This window comes from Leiobunum rupestre, chromosome 2 (genome assembly GCF_980474605.1).
Source record: "Leiobunum rupestre chromosome 2, qqLeiRupe1.1.hap1, whole genome shotgun sequence".
NCBI lineage: Eukaryota > Metazoa > Arthropoda > Arachnida > Opiliones > Sclerosomatidae > Leiobunum > Leiobunum rupestre.
Window position 1 is genome coordinate 47439376 of NC_143385.1, and position 27385 is coordinate 47466760.

Consider the following 27385-nt stretch of genomic DNA (forward strand, 5'->3'; position numbering starts at 1 on the left):
GGGGGGCACACATTGGAAAAAATATATAATACTTATACTATCAAAGACCTTCAGAAACATTTGGTACACTCACCGAAAAATCCAAAGAAAATTGAAAATTGACTAAAAATTTCGGTCAATGATTTCAAACTGGATTTTTTTTTATAAATTAAGAAATTTTATGAAATCCCGCGGATTGATAAAAAATACAAAAACTTAATATTATAAAACACAGCTGCATTTTTCAAAAATTCCAAAATCCACAAACCAATGTTTTTTTTTTTGAGAAATTTACGAATAAATCTGAATATCTGGATCTGAAAATTCTGTAAATAGTTTTTTCTGAATGCTAGGCCTCTAGATTACGAAACATTGAAATCAATCAGGAAAAGATACGATAATTAAGTTGCTTGGATTATTACAAAATTTAGGAAACAAAAATCATATGATTTAATAATCTATTTTGTTGAGGCGAAAAAACTATACTTTGATCATAGCGTTTATTTTAGTTATTTAGGTCGCACAAAACAAAATATTTTACAAGTAATATTAGATTAAATTTATGATAAATTGGACAGATATCGCTTCATTAATTAATTAGTTCATAAGTTGGGCGATAATGTAATTACCAATACCAAGAATGTATTTATTTATATTTAGGAAGAATGATTATTTTGCGACAATAGCCGGGCACGTTGAACGCCATTCCCCCGTCTCGCGCGGGGGGGAAGACAAAACGTCACCGGCGTTTGATTTCCATCGCGTTAGGTGACGTAAATTTTAAGCAGCCAATGAAATACCGGGACTATTCGTTTTATTTTAAGCGGAGGAGCGTACTGGGGGGACCAACGGGTGGAATGAGAGAAAGGCTAAAAACCGTCTCGACATAGACATTCTCCCTAGGTATAAATAAATACATTCTTGCCAATACATAAGCAAATAATAATAAAAATGTCACCTGAGAGCCAAATCCACGTCTCTTTTTAAGATTTCTGTATAAAGTGGATTTTGCTTTCGGGTGACGATTAGTAGTAACATTGATTCACAGTAACATAAAAGGCGGCTAACATATTGAAAAAGAAGTACAGTACCCCCACTCAAATCTTCAATTTTTTATAGGAAAAATAGGATTATTTTTCTAAAAATATAGGACTTTATAGGACTATATATGCTATTTAATTTACTAACTTAATGCATTTAAAAACAAAATCTATATTTATAGAAATAAGTCTTTGACGAGGGGCTAACCACTCTTAGAAAGTCTGTACACCGGATTACGCTTAAAAATTTAAACTATTTAACCATTTTATCACGAAAATATACAAGTAGCTAACCATGTTAACAATAAAAAAAGTATAGACTAGAATGACTTTGTACAGGAATTTATCCTATAGCTAAATCTAGCAATTTAACTGAGTGGCTGGATTTGAAATTGGTAAAATATCAACATTATAGGATTTTATAGGACTTTTGCTAAAAATATAGGATGTTATAGGGCATTTTTGAAAATATAGGATTTTATAGGAATTATAGAACCTCTGGGGGCCCTGGAAGTACCTTGAATAATCATTGTCGATAAACGCGACTGTCAGCCGCTGCGACGTTATTATTGAGTGACTCATGAACGCACCTCGTCGTCACCTCGAATTAATCAATTTAATGCCTAAATTCGTATTAGTAATAATCAGCTAGGCTAGTCACCCAAGGCACCACCTTAGGCCTAAGTCATCAAGCGTCTTTTAAAGCCGTTAATTCAGGTACAAGCGACCAAAAGACAGATGTGCAAATTTGGCGTACGATATTTTGAATCTCAAAGTGATTTCCGAAATCCGAAACCGATTATGTTGATTTCTGGTTTTTCAGGCCTGATTTTCACCCAAATTTCGGGTTGATATCAAGATTTCTAAAACCATTTTCCTCTAGAATGTACGGGATTTTTACGAATGTCCGAACCCCTCGTCGAAGCAGATTATGGCCAATTTCGAGCAAGACTTTTACACGGTCTTTACGTAAAAAGTTGGTAGTGCTGGGTATAAAGCAAGCGAATAGTTTCCACCTATGGTTCAAAGATTAATAAGGATTTTGCGAGGGGCTAACCACTGTAAGGGCTCTTCGGTTTCCCTTCCATAAAAACCTGTTGAGGTTAACGGTAATAGTGAGTGTAGGGAGCTGTTGGCTCGCGTGGCATGAAGGGCTTACCACCACCCTCCTACGTATTGTAACCCGGCCACCTGAATTAAAGGCTTCAAAAGTCGCTAGATGACTTAGACCTATGCTGCGGCTTTGGGCATTAGCCTAGCTGATTATATTATTCCTTATATTGTGCACACCGATTACCGCCTTTTATAGAGCTAAATCGGTAATCGATTACGTAATCAACTAATCACTTTAGTACAGTCAAAGCTACGGACTTGTACACCGATAATTGTGACCGATTACGGATAATGGTCAGCCCCCCAGGATTTAGTATTTAGCAAATAGCAGACAGACACGAAAAGCCACATTGGTAAGCCAGCCCTCGGAACTAGAATCATATTCGGGTAAAGTCTAAGGGAAAATATGCAAAAAGTCATATAACTGAGACGGGGATAAAAAGTAGGCTCGGAGCGCTCCCTGCCGACGAACTCGAGAAGCCAGATTTATTCTACGACGGCCCTAATTAGAACTTCTTTTTGTTCCATCAAAAGTATTTTATTTTTGTATTATTATTTCTCTGTTGCAATTAGAGTGGTTAAGACCACGCTAGGCAAACGCGTAGGTTAGACGTGTAGGTTTAAAAACTGTTTACGCTACAGGGTTGTCTCATATTATATTTTAAATCAAGGATGAATATAAAATGACAAAAACATATATTTAAAATACAAACAAATTAAAATAAAATAATAAATATTAATTAATATTTAGTGGAACTAATTTTTGTCATGATGATTAATCCCGGGGTGCGTTTGGAAAAACAATTTTTAAAAACTAAAACCCCTCACATTTCAAATATGATTTTTTATTAATAAAAAAATAATTATTTATAATAATAATTATAATTATTTATAACCAAAAATGGAAAATTATCAAGTTATTAATCAAAACAACACAAATATGAAGTAGAAAAGGCTAGTTTAAAAATTTGTTAAATGGGTTTTTAACTTTTTTATATATTTTTTTAAAACCACTGAGTTCATGGATAATAGTTATTTTTATAAATTCAGCTACGCTTGCCGGAACTTGTTTATAGTTTACTCTTACGTCACGATATCGTAGCTTTATAAGAATAGTTTTGACACGCGCGGTTCGCACGCGCACGTGGAAATCCCGAGGTATCTCGCGCCCTAAGCGCGCGCGCTCCTAATATTACCAAAGTTAAAGTTGTGACGTAGACAGGCCCGTCTTAAGACCTTTTGGGGCCCTGGGCTAAATTATTTCTTAAGACCTTTGCGATCCAAAACGGTCAGCCTTTGTATGTCCGTTATCTAAATTCAACTACTTAATAATCAAACCAAAACTTTTTATTTCAAAAGTATAACATAGGCCCACTGAAAATTAGATTTTTACTGACGTTAGGCTTTAGAAATTGTTGGTACCGTATGATACGCGATGTAGCGATGAGTCAAATTACTTTGGACGTAACTAAAAGATACATAATATTAAATGAGCATAAATAATATTTAACTAACTAAACCCTAATCCCTAGAGTAGAGGTTGTATGGCTGGCCTTTCCTTGTCCCCGAAACTGACTGGGGGCCCATTTAGCCCATGCCTTAAGACGGCCCTGGACGTAGAAGCTACATTTAAACAAGAAGGCCACGTTTAATTTTAAAAATACAAATAGGCGAAACTATAAAGTCCAGGGGGGCTGAAAAGATGGTAGTCGCGTGACTTTGTGAAGAACTGCAGCGCCATCTATCCTAAGAAATACGAACAATTATTCATTTTTTTTTTACTAATGGCGGCTTAAATTTTGATCGATTCATCTAAATTATCTAAATAGTATTATTATTTAAAACATCTTGTAAGTAGAAAAGTGTAAATTAATTAGCTACCTGCAGTATCTGGAAGGAATAATTTTTTTCATTACCGTCGCACGGCCAACTATGAACCGGAGTTACCGAATCGAAGTTGGCTGCGATATGGTAGTCACGTGATCTTGTTGTTCCATTTTAACGGGTTGGTTAAGACCAAATTTACTTTATAGTTTCGCCAATAGACTATTCTATAAAATACTACTTATGTGGTTATTTACTTTTGTGTTTAGAGAGGCGGAAGGTTTTGCCCGAGTTTTCATGAACCAGGGAAGCTCAAAAAAGGATTATCTAGCAAACCTGCCAACCTAGTTGTTTGGATAAATAGTGGGTTTTTGATCAAACTCCTACTTAGTGTTGTTAATTTTCCGGAAAAATAAAATTTCCCGAATTGTGGAATATTTTCCGCAAATCGGAAAAATAAAAAAATTAAACATAGATTTCTTTTTAAGGGTTTTAAATATTTTAAACTTTTTATCGATCCGACCTATAACACAACTCCTACTCATTTAACGGTTATAGATTTATACAAACCATTATAAATAGTTAATTAACTATATCACATTGATTTTCTAAATAGCTCAGTTAAGGAATTACAATATTTTGAAATATACTATCTTCACGTAGGCTACCTTAGGTCTATATTTTGAAAATCGACTTTATGGGTGACGCTTGTGAAATTAACAATCCAATTGGAATGAGCGTAAGCAAAATTTTTAAAACCAAAGAATAAATAAATGTGTAAGTCCTGCTATGTTGTCTATGTGAAAGTGTTTGTCCTGTTAAGCTAGGAATTTATAGGAAGGTCTATGGGCGATTTAAAAAGAAAATTAGTCGTTTGAAATTCCCAGGGCTCCCAGCGATTTTTTTTAAAATATTATAGGAAATTTCATAGCCCTGAATTCCGATTCTAAGCAAATTGATTGACATCGTACACTCCAAGAAACCGCACGAAATCACAGGCGGCTAGAAATCAACTTTATCTACATTTGCAGGCGATATAAATCAGTCTGACATTAACATTCCGCAGGTGGAAAGAACACTGCACTTTATCATAAATAAATTATTTCCCAAAATAGCCACGCCCCCTCACACCCTCCCCCCATAATTGCCTTCCCCCTTCCGTGTGCGATATAAAGAGCTGAATAGAAGAGTTCTGTGCGGGGGGGGGTGTCGAAACCGGATATTCCGGATCAGTCTCGCGAAAGTGGGAGATGGGGGGGGCGAAAAGGGGGAATTCTGTCCTGGATAAACAGGGCGCGCGAAGGCAAACAACTAAACAACAAACAAACAACAACAAAATTTCGGGTAGAAATTCTCGTTGAGCTAAGGGATAAAATGTAGTAACTCGATGATGATCAATGGAGATTCCGAATTTACATATTTTTGAAAATTGGGCAAAATCAAAATCAATTGATTTAAATTAAGGCAATTTGATTTAAACTAAGGGATTTGATATCAAGGGTGCTCGATTTTCATTTAAATTAAGGGATTTTATATCAAGGAGGTAAATTTTCATTTAAATTAAGGGATTGTAAATCAACGGAGGTAAGTTTTCATTTAAATTAAGGGATTTCAAATCAAATTGATTTTAAACTACATTTCTAAAACAATTCCAATACATTGCCTATCTAAGTAAACTTAAATATGAAATAGTAATAAAATTTAATTAAGATTATATTAATTTTATATAGCCGATAAAATACAAAAAAGTTCGGTATAAATAAAAAAAAGCTTTGAAAAATTTGCAAAGAATTTTGTTAATCCAATAACTTAGGGCAACTTAAAAAAAATAAAAAATGTGCGAATTACCTGATTTTCAGTCATTTAATTGGCCCAATTAATTTTAATGATTATTTATTAGTGATTAAGCGCGTACAATTAACCGTGAATGATATTCAATTTCTCGACAATTGATATTGCTAATTACCACATTTTCAAAAATTGGGCTGCTAAAGTATATTAAATTCTTAGGATTCAAAATAAGTTTTTATGCACTACACCACTTCAAGTAATAATGATTTTATCAACTGCGGAACCTTGGCTACGCAAATTCTCAGGCAGCAAGTCTAAATCGGTCAAAATCTACAATTTTTCCAGTTAGCACATTTTGGCCATGAGAAAGCGCAAACAACAACGACCAAATAGCGAAAACTGAGGACTGGCATCGCAGCGGGTACAAGGCTGAGGAAATTATCATTTTTTACACAGATTTCCTAATACATATCTCTATTCAAATTTGAAAACGGGTATTTTGCAAAAGAAAATACCCCTACATTATAAGTTACTTTAAATTATTAAATTATTTAAATTATTGGTTCTATTTAGTCATTAGAAAATTAATTATTGATTTTGTATGAAAACCGTTACAGCGTTTTTAATATTTATAGAGGCAAAGCTATAGATTTTATTTAATCAATATTTAATCATCATTAAACTAATTTTAATGATTTTCATGATTTAATTTTTAAAAAGACAAACATCAGCTTTGATTTTAATCAATATTTAATCATGATTAAATTAACAAAACTTCAGCTTTGATTTTAATAAATATTTAATCATGATTAATTTAACCAAACTTCAGCTTTAATTTTAATCAATATTTAATCATGATTTACTTAAAAAACTTCAGCTTTGATTTTTATCGATATTTAATTACGATTAATTTAACAAAATTTCAGCTTTGATTTTTTTCGATATTTAATCATGATTAACTTAAAAAACTTCAGCTTTGATTTTAATCGATATTTAATCATGATTAACTTAAAAAACTTCAGCTTTGATTTTAATCGATATTTAATCATGATTAACTTAAAAAACTTCAGCTTTGATTTTAATCGATATTTAATCATGATTAACTTAACAAAACTTCAGCTTTGATTTTAATCAATATTTAATCATGATTAACTTAAAAACTTCAGCTTTGATTTTTATCGATATTTAATTACGATTAATTTAACAAAATTTCAGCTTTGATTTTAATCGATATTTAATCATGATTAACTTAAAAAACTTCAGCTTTGATTTTAATCGATATTTAATCATGATTAACTTAACAAAACTTCAGCTTTGATTTTAATCAATATTTAATCATGATTAACTTAAAAACTTCAGCTTTGATTTTTATCGATATTTAATTACGATTAATTTAACAAAATTTCAGCTTTGATTTTTTTCGATATTTAATCATGATTAACTTAAAAAACTTCAGCTTTGATTTTAATCGATATTTAATCATGATTAACTTAAAAAACTTCAGCTTTGATTTTAATCGATATTTAATCATGATTAACTTAATGTTAATCACAACTTAACTTCTGTAAAGGCAAAGCTTCAGATTTTATTTAAGTATAAAATCATGATTAAATTAATGTTAATCAACACTTGACACGATTTCACATCGGTTTTAGATTTCTTTTATAAAAAAAAAGATTGCATTGAGATAACCTTGTAAAAGGAGCCGATTAAAAGGATTAGAAATTTGTTGATTAGACTAATAGCGGAAAATAAAAGCTTAGTCACGTATCGAACAAGTTTTGGAAATTCCTCGATTTGAATATGATATCAGATCAATACAGGTGTGATTCCCACGTCAGATAAAAGCCTTTGGATTACTTCCAATACGAGAAATTTGTCAAGATAATTATTATATACGCAAATTCGTTTAGCTTTATTATCCCTTTTCATAATGGACTAATCTACATATTAGCCAATTTTATCATCCTAGATAATTATTATTATACCTCTAATTTTTTGTTATAATAATTATAATATTTAACATAAAATAATATGTAATATCAGGGCCCCCACTCAAATCTTCAATTTTTTTATAGGCAAAATAGGATCATATTTCTAAAAATATAGGACTTTATAGGTCTATTTTACAAAATTATAGGATTTTATAGGACTATATATGTTATTTAATTTACTAACTTTCTGCATTTAAAAACAAAATCTATATTTAGAGAAATAAGTCTTTGATTTTCACTTAAAAATTTTAACTATTGAACCATTTCATCACAAAAATATACTATAGTAGCTTACCATGTTAACAATAACAAGAGTATAGACTAGAATGACTTTGTATAGGAATTTATCCTATAGCTAAATCTAGCAATTTAACAGAGTGGCAGGATTTGAAATGGGCAAAATATCAAAATTATAGGATTTTATAGGACTTTTTGGGGATTTGGCTAAAAATATAGGATGTTATAGGACATTTTTGAAAATATAGGATTTTATAGGGATTATAGGACCTCTGGGGGCCCTGATTTAATATATATTTAATACAACACAATACATAATATATAACATATAATTATTTATAATTATAATTAGGTTGTGATGATTGAAATAATTCTAATAACAGTCTAGTAATGTACTGAAATTTCTAAATTAAGTCTAATAAAAAATCTATAAATTATTGCAATCATGAAGTGTTGGAAAAAGTTAGGTACCAAATTATACTGTATCTATTATTAATATTGTGTTTAAGTTTAAAACACTGAAGAATTTAAGTGGATTTGGTAAATGAGCGGTTAATTTCAGGTCTTGACCAGTTACTTAAAGGAGTTTGTCGCGTAAACTGGTCACATTTCCTAGTTTAATTAAAAAGCCTTTAGGAAATTAACTAAATGAAACAGGAAGTTTTTCCAAGATAGAAAATTAATTGAATTTATTTGCTTTAAATGGTAACATAGAGGTGAAAGTCACTCAACCAAAAGAAGTGTACTAATCGTACAGATATCACTGGAATTCACATAATAAAAACACTAGGAATAACTAGTATTGAACAATGTTGAATGGAAATCGCAGAAAAAGGGTGATAATAAATGGAAATCATTGAACAATAGTGATAAATCAATAGATATCTCTGAAAAATGGTGATGAATCAATGGAAATCATAGAAAAATAGTGATAAATCAATAGAAATCACTGAAAAATGGTGAGAAGTCAATGTAAATCATAGAAAAATAGTGAGAAAACATAGAAATCACTGAAAATGGCGAGAAACCATAGAAAAATAGTGATAAATCAATAGAAATCACTGAAAAATGGTGAGAAGTCAATGTTAATCATAGAAAAATAGTGAGAAAACATAGAAATCACTGAAAATGGCGAGAAACCATAGAAAAATAGTGATAAATCAATGGAAATCATAGAAAAATAGTGATAAATCAATGGAAATCATAGAAAAATAGTGATAAATCAATAGAAATCACTGAAAAATGGTGAGAAGTCAATGTAAATCATAGAAAAATAGTGAGAAAACATAGAAATCACTGAAAATGGCGAGAAACCATAGAAAAATAGTGATAAATCAATTGAAATCACTGAAAAATGGTGATGAATCAATGGAAATCATAGAGAAATAGTGAGAAAACATAGAGATCACTGAAAAATAGTGAGAAATCAATGTAAATCACTGAAAAATGGTGAGAAGTCAATGGAAATCATAGAAAAATAGTGAGAAAACATAGAAATCACTGAAAATGGCGAGAAATCATAGAAAAATAGTGATAAATCAATAAAAAATCACTGAAAAATGGTGATGAATCAATGGAAATCATAGAAAAATAGTGAGAAATCAATAAAAATCATAGAAAAATAGTGAGAAAACATAGAAATCTCAAAAAAAATGGTAAGAAATCAATAGAAATCACTGAAAAATGGTGAGAAGTCAATGTAAATCATAGAAAAATAGTGATAAATCAATGTAAATCATAGAAAAATAGTGAGAAATCAATGTAAATCATAGAAAAGTAGTGAGAAATCAATAGAAATCACTGAAAAATTGTGATACATCATTGGCAATAGCAGGAAAATAGTGAGAAATCATAGTAAACCTAATTACGCCATAGAAAACATGTAAATTTCTATTTGATGATATATTCTGTAGAGTTTCAACCCCATTTCGCTACGACACTGACGATTTTCCTGATGGTCTTTCACATATCTAATAACAATATACTATTATAACCGCACCTTTCATTGCGACAGATTGTAAAAACCCGAAATGCCAAACGAGTTCAGTGGAACCAACGATTTCTCATACAAATTTATACAGACGAAATTAGCCCAAAGTTATTCAAAGAAAAAACTAATTTTGCAAAGCTTACCGCGAAATAAATAAAATTGTATACTCTGGAATTTCGTCTGCTATATCAGCTAGCTAGGCTAATACCCAAGGAACCACCTTAGGCAACTAAAGAACTTACAATTCTAAATTCCTTATAGAAACTTAAGCATAATTAAGGATAATTTATATTATCATAAGTAACAAAATATACACACTTCCTATAGAGACTTGGCACTCCGTAGCTTTGACCATGGCCGCCATTGTGGTAACATTTTTCTCCCCACGATAAAAACTATTGAAAAAAAACTGTGACGTAGTACTGCCAAGTCCCTATTGTTTTAACGAAAATAGTTTTTTACCGAACCTATTTTCGACATTGGTACTGTAAGCCAGCTCAGATTTGGACTTGCAATCAACCCAAGTAGTTAGGACCACTAATCCTTGAATAACTATGAAAATCAGTTCAGTGATAGTTTTTCATAACTGTCACACTTATTTTTACGTTACGAAAATTTAAATATTGAATATTACGAAATGATCTAATTGATAATGACACGCATTTATGGACGCGAATAAAATATTAACTTATTCCGAATGTTTCATTACAGGTCATTATGCTAATTTGTTTCTTAAATTTCACCCAAATCAACCTAATAATATGTGGCAATGTTTTTGGTACAACTAGAATCAATTATTATAACATTATAGTGTTTAGAGTGTAATCTGTCAAAGACCTATCGAATTAAATGTATATATATTTTTTTAAATTATCTATTTGAACTCTAACTCTTATTATTCCCTTAACAATTAGTTTAAATTTAAAATAGTTATAGTGTTGATGCATGCAATAAGTAAATTATAAATCAAGAAATGTAAATGATTTCAAATTATAAACGACTTATAAAATGGAATTATCAAAATCATGATTTCAAATTATAAACGACTTATAAAATAGACTGATCAAAATAATGATTTCAAATTATAATCGAGGCTTATAAAATGGACTTATCAAAATCTTAATTTCTCGAAGCCGAAATAACAAATCAAGAAATGTAAATGTTTTAAATTATAATCGCGGTTATATCAAAATCATAATTGCTTTACAAAATGGGATTAAAAAACGTCAATAAACGAACTCTTAACTAAACAACCACATGCAAATGATGCCACACAAATACGGCTAATAACGGACTATCATCAAAAACCACTGTCACCATCAATAAATGAAATGTACAAAGAATTTCCCCTACCTGTCGGTGCTTCCAGCCCGATCAAATCTGAGGGTACGTCCGCTAATCAGCCCGTTCATGGCGCTTCGGGTCAGACTGGTCGCCGAGACACCGGCCACATTTTTGCCACCATCCACTATCGTGTCCAAACCGGCGTTTCTTCTTGGGGTCCCGGTCGTTGTCGTCGCGGAATTGACATTGTTCGTCTTGTTCGCGCACTTGGAAACGTTCGGAGCGCTCCTCAGGTTTGAAACGTCGCCGTAAATCAAAGCCGTATTGAAGACGCCGTTCTTGCATACCATTCCTATTAATTCGAATCCCTTCTTGGCGGATAAATCCGACGTAGCGCCGGTAACGATATCGCTATCTTTAGCGCTGCCACTGGCCGCCATTTTGGGACGCGAAAATCAGCGGTGAGGCCCACACGGCCGCGGGTCCGCTAGGCCTAAAAACCGGAGGAAAATTGCCGCTCTCTCGGGCCGTCTCTCTGCCGGCGCTGCCGCTCTCGAAAGCCCGGGAACCCTTCGCGACTCTCGGCCGAAGATCCTGGCTGCGACCGGGGGGGGGGAGACAGCGCGCTGACCCCCTTTTTTCGTGTCAAAGGTCCGTGACGTCACGCGTGTAAACATTCGCGAATAGAGAAAGGGGGTGGGGGGCGAGAGAGAAAGGAGGGGGAGGGCACGAAACGCACGCGGGAAACGGACGTGATACGCGCCGCACGTGCCACAGCACGTGACGCGTTTGTGGGTCTCTTATTCTTTTTTTTTCTTTATTAATGACGAACGCTTGATCCATTTCGGGTCGAATGTTTTTATTCAGCTTCTACCGCCAACCCTACTACAGTCTGGAGTTATATTTCGGATGGTGTATTGATTGGCCTTTCTTCTGGCTACGCCGTGATCGTTTATATTTGAATATTAATAAAGGCGGTTTTGATCTAAAGGGATGTTTTGATCTCAGCTAAAACTTAAGCGTAGAAATGAGAAAAAATTGTTGACTTTCGTCCTGCATTGAGAAACATTTTGGAAGCCACCTAAATGTAACATCAGAACAGGGATGTTAAAAAATCTATTGATTTTGGTCAATAGTATCGAAAACAAAAAATTGATTTTGGTCAATAGTATCGAAAAACCAAAAATTGATTTTGGTCAATAGTATCGAAAACAACAATTGATTTCGGCCAATAGTATCGAAAACAAAAATTGATTTTGGTCAATAGTATCGAAAACCAAATACTGATTTCGGCCAATAGTATCGAAAACAAAAATTGATTTTGGTCAATAGTATCGAAAACAAAAATTTATTTTGGTCAATAGTATCGAAAACAAAAAATTGATTTCGGCCAATAGTATCGAAAACAAAAATTGATTTTGGTCAATAGTATTGAAAAAATCTATTGATTTTGGCAAGAATGTATTGAAGTTACTAAGAATATTTGAGCATAGCATTAACCCCTGGTACCATCCACACAGCTTTTGTGGAGAAAGTTCGTCTGCATTTAAGGCGCAATCAAGGTTATACAATATAGCAAACTTGAATGGGAAAGCAGACGAATTTAAGCTACAAAGGCTGCGAGGATGGGAATCAGAATCCTGTAGTCCAATATTCTTAGTAACTTCAATACATTCTTGGTCATACCATATAGCAAACTTGAATGGGAAAGCGGACGAATTTAAGCTACAAAGGCTGCGAGGATGGGAATCAGAATCCTGTAGTCCAATATTCTTAGTAACTTCAATACATTCTTGGTCATACCATATAGCAAACTTGAATGGGAAAGCGGACGAATTTAAGCTACAAAGGCTGCGAGGATGGGAATCAGAATCCTGTAGTCCAATATTCTTAGTAACTTCAATACATTCTTGGTCATACCATATAGCAAACTTGAATGGGAAAGCGGACGAATTTAAGCTACAAAGGCTGCGAGGATGGGAATCAGAATCCTGTAGTCCAATATTCTTAGTCACTTCAATACATTCTTGGTCATACCATATAGCAAACTTGAATGGGAAAGCGGACGAATTTAAGCTACAAAGGCTGCGAGGATGGGAATCAGAATCCTGTAGTCCAATATTCTTAGTAACTTCAATACATTCTTGGTCATACCATATAGCAAACTTGAATGGGAAAGCGGACGAATTTAAGCTACAAAGGCTGCGAGGATGGGAATCAGAATCCTGTAGTCCAATATTCTTAGTAACTTCAATACATTCTTGGTCATACCATATAGCAAACTTGAATGGGAAAGCGGACGAATTTAAGCTACAAAGGCTGCGAGGATGGGAATCAGAATCCTGTAGTCCAATATTCTTAGTAACTTCAATACATTCTTGGTCATACCATATAGCAAACTTGAATGGGAAAGCGGACGAATTTAATCCTGTAGTCCAATATTCTTAGTCACTTCAATACATTCTTGATTTTGGTCAAAAGTATCAAAAGCAAAAGCAGATTTTGGTCAAAAGTATCGAAAACTAAAATTGATTTTGGTCAATAGTATCGAAAACAAAAATTGTTTTCGGTCAATAGTATCGAAAACAAAAATTGATTTCGGTCAATAGTATCGAAAAAATCTATTGATTTCGGTCAATAGTATCGAAAAAATCTATTGATTTTGGTCAATATCGAAAACCACAAATGATTTCGGTCAATAGTATCGGAAAGTAAATAGTATCGAAAAAAATTATTAATTCCAGCCAAGAATACCAAATATCATTTGATTTTGGTCAGTAGTACCAATAATTCGAGAAAAAAAAATCAATTCATTTTTATCAATATTGCGAAATATCAATTGATTTCAGAAAAAAAAAACGTAAAAAATTGATTTTGGACAAAAATACGGAACACAGTTGATTCAGACGGATAATGATTTATTTGGAATTATAGTACGGAAATCAATCAATTTCGGGAAATAAAAGTAGCTGACTATGGGCACGAATAACAGCGGGTAGTCCCCCTAAAATTGCGGGAAAAATCTGGAGAGTGACCAAGGGTGCGTCTAGTTTGTCAGAATTCTAATAGAGAAGCTCAGAAATTTTTCATTCTGAGAAACTAGACACTTCTTCTGACCCCCCCCCCCCCCCTTGGGTTTTTTCTGTATCCGCCACTGGCTTCGACCAAGGAGGATTTTGCTTAACTACGAACGTTCGGAGGCCCATAGAAATTGGTCGCTCCAGGCAAAGGCGTCGTGCGCTTATTACGGCGGAGACATTCTCAGGGCTTCCTTTCGATTTCACGATATCGCCAGCTCATCCACCAAGAACGTATTTGGGTTCGTAGAGAACATGTCATTGCGAGTATAACCTCAGTTTTCATGATTCCTTGAATATATTCCACGGCCGAGGGGGTAGTCGCTTAGGAAATCTGGTGTACAAATAGTGAGAAATCGAAATAGTGATTTCCGGAAACCTAGAAATACAGGAGAAATATTATAAATATTTTCGATATTTCTGGAAATCTAGAAATCCAAAGAAACATTAGAAATCTCGAGAAAATAAAGAAATATTGGAAATCTAGAGAAATAAACGGAAATATTTTAGATATTTATGGAAATCGAGAAATACAAAAAAAATTTGTAAATCTAGAGAAATAAATGGAAATATTTTTGATATTTCTGGAAATCTGGAAATATTTTTGAAAACCTTTAAATCTGGAAATATAATAATAATAATAAAAATCCTGAAAATCTGTAAATATTTTGAAAAATCCTGGAAATCTGGAAATGCTTAAGAAATATCGGAAATCTGGTGTACAATGAAAGAGGAAAGGTTGCGAAGGAAAAAGGGGCGTGGTTTACGTTCTGGGAATCAAGAGGCGAACCGGGTACAGCTCACATATTCTCTGTTCAACCATAGCTTTCTTAAATCTACGCCTGGACGTGAAAGGAAAACAGTTTTTTTCTGACATTTTGAATTTGCGCTAGATGTCGCTTAACTGGGGGGTAGTGCAAAGAGTATATTAGACCCCTAGACCACGGACTAGAGTAATTTTTAAATTCGTGTTAAATATAAATAAATAGACTTCAATAAAATAGTGCTTTCAGATCGTTAATGAGAAAATCTTTGGTAGTACAAAGATAAATTATAGAGATCAACTTCAGACAGAGTGACTAAGTGATCTTCAGCTCGTTGTCGCCTATGCCTAGGAACCGCGCGTTCTAATTTGTTTAAAAGATGGGTATGACGTAAAATTTACATCACACCCAATACAGCTATCACCGTAGGTAACATTATCACGATAAGCATGACACTTCCTATTGCGTTAATAATTTTCGGGGCAAACTCTTTTTACATACAAGTTCAAGTTCAAGTTCAAACACTGACACTCTGGCCCGGTTCCAACTTGGACTTGCAACCAAACCGAGTAATATATTTCGTTTTGGGCATATTTATACACTAGGGGGCTCTATTCTGAGAACTAAACCTTGAATGTGTTATAAATTCCGAAAATCAGTTATGTGATGATAATTTTTATCATTGTCATATTTATTGGGATTAAATTACTTATGTTATCACTAATTATTTCTACCATATGTAACATAATTACTCATAAGTATGCCTCTGTATAATATTTCCATTGAGACCTTGTTTCACGCGGAACATACATTGAGCGGACCTAAAAATGCAAAAATGCTTATAATCCTTGCGCTATTGAAAAGGCTACCATGGAAATGAAATCATGTGATCGCGAGGCACGAGCTAAACTTGACATGGGCAAAGCCAGTAACGCGCGAGGAATTCTCACTAACTTCCGTTTCCCATCAGTAAAGTTGATGACGCGTATTTCGTCACGGAGTTGTAAGTGACGTAATTTACGTCATATCCCGTGAACAAGGTTTCATTAACGAAAATGCTTTTAAGGGCATACTTATGAGTGATTATGTTACATATGTTTCTACTGACGGACACACTTAAGGATTATAATTATAGACTTATGGTACGACGATCCTACACTTAAGGAAAATAGTTATAGACTTATGGTAGTGCGCTTAACTACGACGATCCTACAAAAAAATTAGCTTTACCATTTGTATTTCGTTAAGCCTAGTTTGATCTTAGATCCAAGGTTTTATTAAAGTATTAATTTCAATATTATATTTTCCTTTGAAATGCGTACAGGTAAAATTGCTAGCGAACTAAATTTAATGTAATACAGTCGGTAAGGGCAAAGGCAATTTCAACGAGACGCCTTTAATAAATAAATTCATCATTAGGTGGCGCCAGCTATTAATTAAAACTGAAATTGGTCTTTTTTACTTCAAATATATGCGTACTAGCTGCTTGACAACCAGCGCTCTGGTCTGTGAACCAAAACCACGAATGTTTATGTTTTAAGATAAACATTTGCACTGTGTTACAAAACACATATTGTGCATAGAGAAAACTGTGCTTCCGGTTGAATGAAAACCTATTTCTCTGTAAAGGAAAACCCTTGCATTCTGTTTAGAGAAACCAAATATTCTGTTAAGAGAAACCAAATATTCTGTTAAGAGAAACCAAATATTCTGTTTAGAGAAACCAAATATTCTGTTTAGAGAAACCAAATATTCTGTTAAGAGAAACCAAATATTCTGTTTAGAGAAACCAAATATTCTGTTAAGAGAAACCAAATATTCTGTTAAGAGAAACCAAATATTCTGTTAAGAGAAACCAAATATTCTGTTAAGAGAAACCAAATATTCTGTTAAGAGAAACCAAATACTCTGTTCAGAGAAACCAAATACTCTGTTAAGAGAAACCAAATACTCTGTTAAGAGAAACCAAATACTCTGTTAAGAGAAACCAAATATTCTGTTAAGATAAACCAAATATTCTGTTAAGAGAAACCAAATACTCTGTTAAGAGAAACCAAATACTCTGTTAAGATAAACCAAATATTCTGTTAAGAGAAACCAAATACTCTGTTAAGAGAAACCAAATACTCTGTTAAGAGAAACCAAATACTCTGTTAAGAGAAACCAAATACTCTGTTAAGAGAAACCAAATATTCTGTTAAGAGAAACCAAATACTCTGTTCAGAGAAACCAAATATTCTGTTAAGAGAAACCAAATACTCTGTTAAGAGAAACCAAATACTCTGTTAAGAGAAACCAAATACTCTGTTAAGAGAAACCAAATACTCTGTTAAGAGAAACCAAATATTCTGTTAAGAGAAACCCGATATTGGGTAAACACTTTGCGTTTAAATGTAGAATACGTGAATAATATGAAATATTGCATCTTTAGCTTTTTATGTTGTCGCAGTTTTGAACTATGAATCTTCCCAGCTTGGGGCCCCTTCGAGATTCGGCGCCATTGACGGCCGCCAGGTCTGCAAGCCGCTCAATGCGCCCCTGCTTAAAATAATAACCTTGCACTCTCTTAAGAGAAACCCGCGTATCTATAACTTCCCGGTGCATTACCTCCTTAAAATATTTGAGGTATAAATACTGGTACAATAAAGATTTTTTAAATCTCAGACTAGGTTTGATTGTCACTTAGCCTAAAAAAATTACCCACATAAAAATATAAAAAAAAAGTCTGTGAACTTGACCCTGAAAACATCTAGCGCACATTTTCACTTTTTCTTTCGAGAAAAAAATTAGAGAAAAAACCAAAGATAAATTATGGGTTCTTTTTTTTGCCACCAGAACAGGTTTTTTTTAAAACAGCGATTAAAAAAAAGAAAAGAGCCTGTGTGAGAAAGTGGGGTACAGACACGCTGGACGATTTTATTCGATCAAACCAAATAATAACGCATCTTCGCGGTGTGATAAAAATGTTGAAATTATTATTTTTAATTGCCAGTCAGTTCTTAAAAAAAAATTGTTTGGAAATAATTTAATAATAATAGAACTTTTTATTTCAAAATACTTCCTAAATATTTTACATATCACTATCCCTTTAAAAATTTCAGTTCACTAGTACCCCTTTAAGATTTTTTTGTTCACATCTGAAGTTTATTCAAGATATTTTGAATATTTTTCAACTAAAAATCTACAATAGAGCGCTTTCGTTTGATACATTTTTGAAAACGTGTGACGTCACAGATGTAGTGTTCACCGTGGCCGCCATGACAGTTACTGGTTTTTCTCATTAGGCGAATAACATTGGTGACGTCGTGAGTTTTAAATTGAAAGCCCTCTATAGGTGTTACTATACTGTGGTCTGAATGGAAAGACTAAATATTTTCCTCTAAATTCTTGAAGACGTTAACCCAATAACCCTCGAAATTTTTTTGGAAAATATAGTAAACTCCAAAGTTCTTGAATGGAAATTGAGAGCACAAATAAAATTTCCCCAAAAATAACTAATTCGTTCCTAAAAAAACTAAAATAGTGGACAGAAATTCGCTACTTTAATGCCAAAAACAAGTAACTCGACTAAAATTTAAATTACATCTTTTTGGAGTGTTTCGAAAGAGCATTTGAAACTTCGTTAATTCGCGACATCTTTTGGTTGCTATCGAAAACTAGATAATTAGCAGACGCTTTTAGCCCATTAAAGGGTTGGTTATGATGGATGAAATTGAAGCTTTGGAAGGTTCATATTTGCAATTTATTGTTTGCACTGTTTTGTGTTGCTTTCGTGGTAACACCGTGCAATATGCGCTTAAAGGAAGTGTCGGCTCGACGTGAAGTACCTCTTTTTTCAACAGATGTCACTAGCGTCGAAATCAAAACAAGATGCTTAAGCTACGTTTTGACCCAAAAGACGGGACATAAAAGTACCCCTCGCGTTGATTGGCTCATTTGTAAATTTGGCAATAACCTAAATTATAGTCATTTTAACAATATATTTTATAAGAGATATATTATTTAGGTTAAAGTCCACTAAATAGAGCAAAAGTTGTCTAACTTCGATTGAAAAAAATAGCGGCGAGATAAAAAAATTCGCCGGCGGCGCGTCGATTATTAAACTAAAAAGCGATAAGTGCATGGAAACCCTGTTAAAATATCGTCTGCTTCCCTAATTCTATTCATCAGCTTCCAAAAGGAAATAGAAATAACGTACCTTTTAACTATCTTAACAATTAAAAATAGTTAAAATGTACGTTATTTCTTATTTCTATTTCCTGTTGGAAGCTGATGAATTGAATTAGGGAAGCAGACGTTATTTTCACAGGGTATCTTACTAACGAGCTGTTCTGTTTTCCCCGTGAGTTCATAATTTTAAAATTTTAAGTTTCAAACAGAGGCACAGGTAACTTCTTTTAGAATAAAGAATGCGCACGTTAGTTAATAATTTTTGTATATTCTTAAACTCATTTGAATCCTTACGCCGGCAAACGCCATCGGGCGCCGCCGATTAAATTAAATATCACATCGTAATATCTTCAATTAAACATATTTAATTTCTGTCCTTTTTAAAAGTGTGGACCAAACTATGTGTTTGTATAATTTTAGCTTTTTCGAACTCGATTGTGTCGTCTAGTAGTTTGCCTATGGTGTCACTTTCAAAGTTTCTTTACGCAAAAGAATTCCTCTTCTCCGAAGCGTTACTTTTACGAAACCATTGGCGCCATCTATCGTTCGGTAAATGCAGTTCGTTTCCAATTTTTTCAAGGACCAAGGAGTTCTCTGTGTACATTAATAATAAGTTATCCAATGCCGATTAATTCCTTATTTCAAAAAGGCCAAATGACACGGCGGAAATTAATAACATATTTAAAAAAAATTAAGTATTGTTGGGCTTACAATTAGGATTCAATTATTTGAAAGCTGACGCATTACCAGATTACTTACACTACATCTAGGTACACATTCAGTTCAAGAAGAAACCAACCATATTAATAACCATTCTCAAATAATATCAATTTCTTAAACAAACTTATTATAGTTATAACTTGGCTAGGTCAATTTTCACACAAACTGAGAATAGTTGTAATTCAGTAGAAATGCAACTTGATGGAAATCCAATTAGAACTGAATTAGCCGAAATGATGCCTTTTCTTCATCTAAAATTTCATACCCATTCTAGTCCTGATCAAATCTCTGGATGTGAATCACCACTCCGCAGTATTACTAATGTAACACCGAAGACAGAAATATGATCCTTTTATGAACCAGTGGCGTAGCCAAGGGGGGGGGGCACAGGGGGACGTGACCCCCGAAACGTATGGTTGTATGTACAATTTTTTAATTTTTTGTTTTACTTTTTTTCATTGTGTGCCCTCCTCGAAACCAAATCCTGGCTACGCTACTGTTATGAACCAGAAGATGTATGCAGCGCATTAGATTCGTCAAATAGCTTTTAAAAATTCATTTTGCGCGTGAAAATACCTCTACATGTTATGGTCAAAAATGCTCGCAAAGAAGGTTGTGTGCCCGAGACATGTACCTGTAGTGTCACGCGCTAAAACGTCATTTCAAAATCCGTCAATTCTTTAGAAGGTGCAAATATTACCAAGGAAAATTAATTTATTGTTTTTGAGAGTGAGCTAAATAAATTGCTGTATCGTGTGTTGTGCCGAAATTCGGAATGTACAAGTGTAGTAGACATAAGCACCATTTCCAAATCTGAAACGGAGGGAAGTATGATTACAGAGAAAAAACTGTTTCAATGGTCACGAAAATGTATGGAAGAGTCAACCACTCTTGGGTAAAATGCCTGCAGGCAACTTGTTAATTGCTTCTTGTACCTTACTTCAGCTCCTGTTGGTGACTTAAGGCAACAGAATCGTTTGAGTTTTGGGGGTGGAGCAACATAATAATGTGTTTTCAGAAGCGGGTCTGAGTCACGTGACCTAAAATTCGCCCGAATTTATTTCGAAATCAGGGGAGTACCTAAAGAGGTAAAATTAGCCTGGGGGAGGGAAAGAGAAGTATTAATTTTTGAAAACTCTATCCTAATTTTTCCAAATCAAAAAATGGTTCCTATAAACACTTAATTTAAATTATGGGCAAAGCTAACGGACGATCAACGAAAATTATACTTATTTTACAAATCGTGTAAAGCAAATTCAACGACAGCTAATACATATTTCGGCAATCATGGGTAGAACAATAATACCATGTGTCTGACGCACGACATAAGAAGCAATTCGTTGGTACATTAGAAACAAAAAGTGAGCCAACGGCACGCGGTGTTCCCAGGTGGTCTCCCTCCCAAGTACTGACCGCGCTCGACGCTGCTTAACTTCGGTGATCGGACGAGAACCGGTGTATTCAGCGTGATATGGCCGTTGCCAACAGGCTGTGTGTCGTAAATTCTTATCAATATTGCGGTAGAATTTTAATAACTTTCGTTAACAATTACAACACACTTAAAATATTAGCAGAATTCACCACAATCCAATATGTGTCTAAATAATTCTTAAAATACAACAATTTAATTAAAAAGATTTACATTTAATATCGAAAGATGGCGCTAAATACCGCCCTTTGCCGGGAGTTTTTATCTCTCTGAGGCGACTATGTCCGAAGTAACGCCTATGATCTAGCGTCTACTACAGACAAATGAAAAAGTGATAAGAACAGGCTGTGTGTCGTAAATTCTTATCAATATTGCGGTAGAATTTTAATAACTTTCGTTAACAATTACAACACACTTAAAATATTAGCAGAATTCACCACAATCCAATATGTGTCTAAATAATTCTTAAAATACAACAATTTAATTAAAAAGATTTACATTTAATATCGAAAGATGGCGCTAAATACCGCCCTTTGCCGGGAGTTTTTATCTCTCTGAGGCGACTATGTCCGAAGTAACGCCTATGATCTAGCGTCTACTACAGACAAATGAAAAAGTGATAAGAACAGGCTGTGTGTCGTAAATTCTTATCAATATTGCGGTAGAATTTTAATAACTTTCGTTAACAATTACAACACACTTAAAATATTAGCAGAATTCACCACAATCCAATATGTGTCTAAATAATTCTTAAAATACAACAATTTAATTAAAAAGATTTACATTTAATATCGAAAGATGGCGCTAAATACCGCCCTTTGCCGGGAGTTTTTATCTCTCTGAGGCGACTATGTCCGAAGTAACGCCTATGATCTAGCGTCTACTACAGACAAATGAAAAAGTGATAAGAACGTTTAACAACATATAAGCAACGATTCAAATATTATAATAAAATGCAAGTATTATTATTTCTAAAGTCAAATTTACGTCTAACGACGAGGAAAAATTAATACAGTCTGCTTTATACGCTACTAATTAACTTCCATGACGCTACCTACCTTGGTTTCAAACTTTCAATGGTGATCCGAAGGCGATAGTTTTCGGTGGTGAATGAACAAATTTATATTCTCAAATCTGTCCTCCCTGCTCAAATAAGATATGATCATAAATAAAATGAAAAACACGAAAAAAAAAGTGAGCCAACGGCACGCGGTGTTCCCAGGTGGTCTCCCTCCCAAGTACTGACCGCGCTCGACGCTGCTTAACTTCGGTGATCGGACGAGAACCGGTGTATTCAGCGTGATATGGCCGTTGCCAACAGGCTGTGTGTCGTAACTTCTTATCAATATTGCGGTAGAATTTTAATAACTTTCGTTAACAATTACAACACACTTAAAATATTAGCAGAATTCACCACAATCCAATATGTGTCTAAATAATTCTTAAAATACAACATTTTAATTAAAAAAAATTTACATTTAATATCGAAAGATGGCGCTAAGTACCGCCCTTTGCCGGGAGTTTTTATCTCTCCGAGGCGACTATGTCCGAAGTAGCGCCTATGATCTAGCATCTACTACAGACAAATGAAAAAGCGATAAGAACGTTTAACAACATATAAGCAACGATTCAAATATGATATGGCCGTTGCCGTCGGGTGGTGTGCCAAAACTTCTAACGAATATTGCGGTAGAATTTTAATAACATTCTTTAACAAATGAAACTCACGTAAAATATTGGCACATTTTTTTTCTCCTTGGTCGTGAAGAGCTAGGGCTAGACATAGATCACAAATTAATGTGTTTAAATAACTCTTTAAATACAATAAATATATAATAATTTGTATTTCAAATTTTTTACTTTTAGTATTCATTTTGTTAAATTTAGTGTACCTGAATCCACGACGAACGAGAATACAACGCGAACCATTCATACCATAAACCTATCATAAGGTCCCAATAAGCAAAGGTCTATACCAATTTTTTTACGATCACATACCCGTTATTAAGAGGTAGGTATTCAAAATCTGCACCTCCTAGTGGCTACGTCCTCAACTATGCATTTCTGAAATAAATTTCGCGAAATGCATTATGAATGCGCATAAGCCTTGCGCGGACGTTTTGAAACTAAGAACCACGCGGTATAAATCTCCGCCGCGAGCCCTTAGCACCGTAGCCAAGGCTTACTCACAATTTCATCGCTTTAACACTTATCTTTGCGAAAGGATTCTTCAGAGCCTATAACTGGCTATTAGAAATAAGAGTGGTGTTTCTGAAGGTATTTTTTTTCCAAATTCGACATGTAGAATTGTAGACGCGTTTTGTGTGGCATTTCTCAACCCGACAGTGGCTGCTTCACCAAGTAAGATAATATTTTAAATGCAGAAATTTTTAAAAAGAAGATGTCGCTACTGCCCTATAAGCTTCGAGCTCAGAAAATATAGTGCCATCTGCCCTAATATCCGCGAACTAAATATGTGAAGAAATAGCAGACGGCTTTGGTCAAACTCCAAAATTGGCGCCCCCCCCCCCCCACCTACGCCGGCCCCAATTTCCGCCATAAAATTCCTTGTTTTTAGACGAAACCTAATCATTATCAATAACAAAATAAATATTAATTTAATTGATATATTAAAAAAAATTCAAGTTTCCAATATCCGCTTTAATACTTTAGGCGCCTCTTTGGCGCCCCCTGACCGTCGGCGCCCGGGGCGTATGCCCCCCCTCACTACGCCTCTGTGAATGTAACTATCAGCCGTTTTGAAGATAATTTTGAACAAGCAGACAGCTTTCATATATTCAATTTATAACTCGGTCGGTGGGCGCCGATACTTGTGACCAAAATTTAATCGACGCACGAAGCTTATCGTCGTACGTTAATTTTCTACTCGCGTGGACAATGCCGTAAACATGGGGCTCTATGCTAAACCTTTACTTACGGGGATCTTATGATTGGCTTTTGACTATACTAAGTTTATTCTCACTTAGGAGGTTAGGAAAATTGGCAATGGACAATTTTGGTTAACAACATAAATAAATGTGAAATAAATCCGTAGAAAGTCAACATCATAGACATAGGAACTATACTTTTACCTAGACGGAGTATTGAAGATTCTGAAGGCACTAGCTTTTTGTGCTCGGTTTTCAGTCCCACGCGCGTCTCATGTGTGATATGGACAAAATTCCGTGGCGCCACCAAATCGTTTGGTGGAGAATGGAGAAACTATAAAAAGCGGAAAATTCTAATGCTGGACGCAAAAACATATTTGCTTACCGAGACAACGCGAAATAAAATATTTTACGTAAATTTAAACTTCAAACAATTGAAAATGGTACAAACTTGTGTGGCTTCCAATCGTCAAAGTCGGTCACCAAAGGAAAAAATACCATTTCACAAGTATTTCTTGTTTTTATCATAACAATTTCAGGTCTTTGTTTAAAACCTTGTATTGTCCATTTTTCACAATAAAGATTACCTCAATCTAACTTAAACTTGTGCTCAAAATATCTTAAGGCAATAAATCGATTGAACTTAATACCCGGAAAGTATCACTTTGTTTGTGGAAAACACTTTAAAGAATCAGATTATCATATTGGCAAAAACGCGAAAGATGTCACGCGGAAAATTCTTAAGGAAGACTCAATTCCTTCGGTTTTTGCGAGGGGAAAAAGTGATCTAACATTCACCTTAAAAAGTTATCAAGGAAATTGAACAACATTTAATGTAAATATTTAGAAATTCGAATGGGCATATATTGCCATCCTTCAGAGGTATCAAGAATATGAAGGATTAACGTTGGTTAACAAATTATCAAAATTTCATATACAGTTTAAAACTCAAAAAATGAAAGTCAACTTGGCCGCACAAACAGTTAGCAGTTCTGTGGCAAAAAGCATAGAATTTTTGAAAGAGGCTGGTGATCCAGTGTTTCAAGGAAGCGGGCCAACATCTAAATTTATATCAAAAATTGATCGGTATCTACAAAAAAACAATTTTTAAGCAACTTTTCTCCACAATTTTGACACCGTATCTTACCTCACTGTCCCTTGCAGTTTGTTTGAGGTATTGAACTCTCGAAATCCATGGGCTAAAGGTTACAAGGCACCAATTCGGCTTTCCAACCTTGAAATAACCAAATGTTACATAATGAAGACTAAAGAACTTCTATTCAATTTAACAGACCTGGAAGGCAACTTGATTTTTTTAAAGCCAAAGAAAGACAGCCATTATTGGTTTTGGTGTCACAATTCACAGTGTTTTGGACATTGGAGAGAAGTACATTGTTCCCCCTGATGGACCACTGAAGTATATTTTTTTAAATACCAGATTTTGCAAACAATTGTTTATTTTTTAAGGTACCTTTTAACTTAAAAACTTTCGCAGGACCATTTAGAGTTATATTTTAAGTTTTTAACACAATTCGTCAGCGAGGAGGTTGGAACAACAATCCTACTTGTAGAAACTTCACTGCTGCATACATAAACACGTTGGTTACTAAAATTGAAAATCAAAAAAGTGGCCACTTAATTGCTTTGGACAACACTCACGTTCCAAATTTGTGCATGGTGCCAGTTCCAACCAACGAACTTAGAGTTATTAAAGAAGAATCTCTAGAGGAAGAAATGGATGACTTTATGTTGAAGATAAAAACCGTTATCGGCTTTTCTCGTTTAGTTTTTTTTAATAGGTTAAAAAATGTTTATTGTAAATAAGATATATTTTTAATCACTAATCTTATATTACTATTTTTTAACCTTATGTGTATATATATATTCGCTTACAGCGATTATTATTACCGTCACTCCTAATATGTCGTTCATCTTGTAAAGTATTCATTCTTAATAAACGTTTGTCTTTTTAAATCACTACGTTATGATTTCTTACTAGTTTCATTAGTTAGTTAGTTAGTGTAGGGTAGCTCTGCTGATTAACATTGGATTTAAAACTCCAATAGGTTATGGGCCCAGCACGCTTCCACTGCGCCACTGCTATGCTGATGATCTAGTCTGCTGTATCCCGGTTTCAGTTACCATCACCGTAATCCGTATCCTGTCAACAGTTCCCGTTAGTAACCATGGATAGTCTTTTTCGTCAAGACGTCGAGAAACTATCAGGTCCGGAGAATTGGAGGAGTTGGAAAAGACAAATCGTCGACATTCTAACCGTACGAGACGTATACGAGATCCTTACTGGCGAATGGCTTGAACCAACGGAACCATTAACAGTAGCAGAGAGATCTGAATACACTTCAAACAAGAAGTACCGAGTGGCTTTCAGTACAGTCCGTGGCATCATCTGGTCAGCCTTGTCCAAAAAGGTCCAAAACATGATCGCCAACTGCGACACCCAGAGGGAGATGTGGGATAAGCTACTTGAAATCTTCGAGCAGAAATCGTCCAATCGTCTGCGAAAGCTCCTGGCGCAGCTAATGCGCACGACGAAGTCGCCTGATGTCGACATGGCTACCCACATTGCCCAGATGTGCTCTCTTTGGGCAGATATTCTCTCAACGGCACATTCAGAAAAGGACATATCCTTCGATGACTGCATTCTCATCGCCTGTATTTTCGAGTCTTTACCTCAGGAAGGATTCAGAGAATTCGGCATGCTCTGGGACACAATGCCCACAGAAAAACAGACCGTCGCCGAATTGGAACGTCTGTTAATTGGTCGAGCTACCAGAGAGGAAGACGTCTTCAGAGATTCCTCTGGTCTGATGGTGAAACGCAATAGTAAGGGTCATCACATCCATACTTCAACCGAGAAGAACAGGAAAAACAAAAGGCATGTCATCGAAGACTGTCGAGCTCTGAAAAGGAAATCCAGAAGTAGCAGCAACCAAGAGAATCCATGTGACAGAGCCGGAGGCATGATTGCAGCTAATGGCTTAGTTGTCAGCTCTTCTTCTGAAGGAGCCTGGTACTTCGATTCGGGTGCATCACAGCACATTACGAACGACGTCACGAATTTCCT

General features: G+C 34.5%; 1 protein-coding gene, 1 long non-coding RNA gene and 2 other non-coding genes across 5 annotated transcripts in view; all 4 read right to left on the minus strand.

The window, feature by feature from the left end:
• Positions 1-11789, minus strand: part of LOC149957671 (uncharacterized) — a 148597-nt gene extending 136808 nt beyond the window's left edge. Inside the window, exon 1 of the mRNA XM_090165690.1 lies at positions 11322-11789. Within this exon, the coding sequence (XP_090021816.1) occupies positions 11322-11692 (371 nt within the window). The 5' untranslated portion in view covers positions 11693-11789. The remainder of the gene's footprint in view (positions 1-11321) is intronic.
• A 9558-nt stretch (positions 11790-21347) lies between these two features.
• LOC149957672 (5S ribosomal RNA) lies at positions 21348-21466 on the minus strand. The gene has a single exon (XR_016478658.1). It is a non-coding gene; the product is annotated as a 5S ribosomal RNA (ribosomal RNA).
• A 1143-nt stretch (positions 21467-22609) lies between these two features.
• On the minus strand, positions 22610-22728 carry LOC149957673 (5S ribosomal RNA). Its single transcript, XR_016478669.1, has one exon. It is a non-coding gene; the product is annotated as a 5S ribosomal RNA (ribosomal RNA).
• Positions 22729-25046: 2318 nt separating this feature from the next.
• LOC149957674 (uncharacterized) lies at positions 25047-26048 on the minus strand. Of its 2 annotated transcripts, none has more exons than XR_016478256.1 (5): positions 25960-26048; positions 25772-25879; positions 25595-25712; positions 25448-25534; positions 25047-25390 (listed from the first exon to the last, which is right to left on the minus strand). It is a non-coding gene; the product is annotated as an uncharacterized LOC149957674 (long non-coding RNA). The 2 variants fall into 2 exon arrangements; XR_016478255.1 differs by having other exon boundaries at positions 25048-25390; positions 25772-25882; positions 25960-26039.
• Between the last annotated feature and the right edge of the window lie 1337 nt (positions 26049-27385).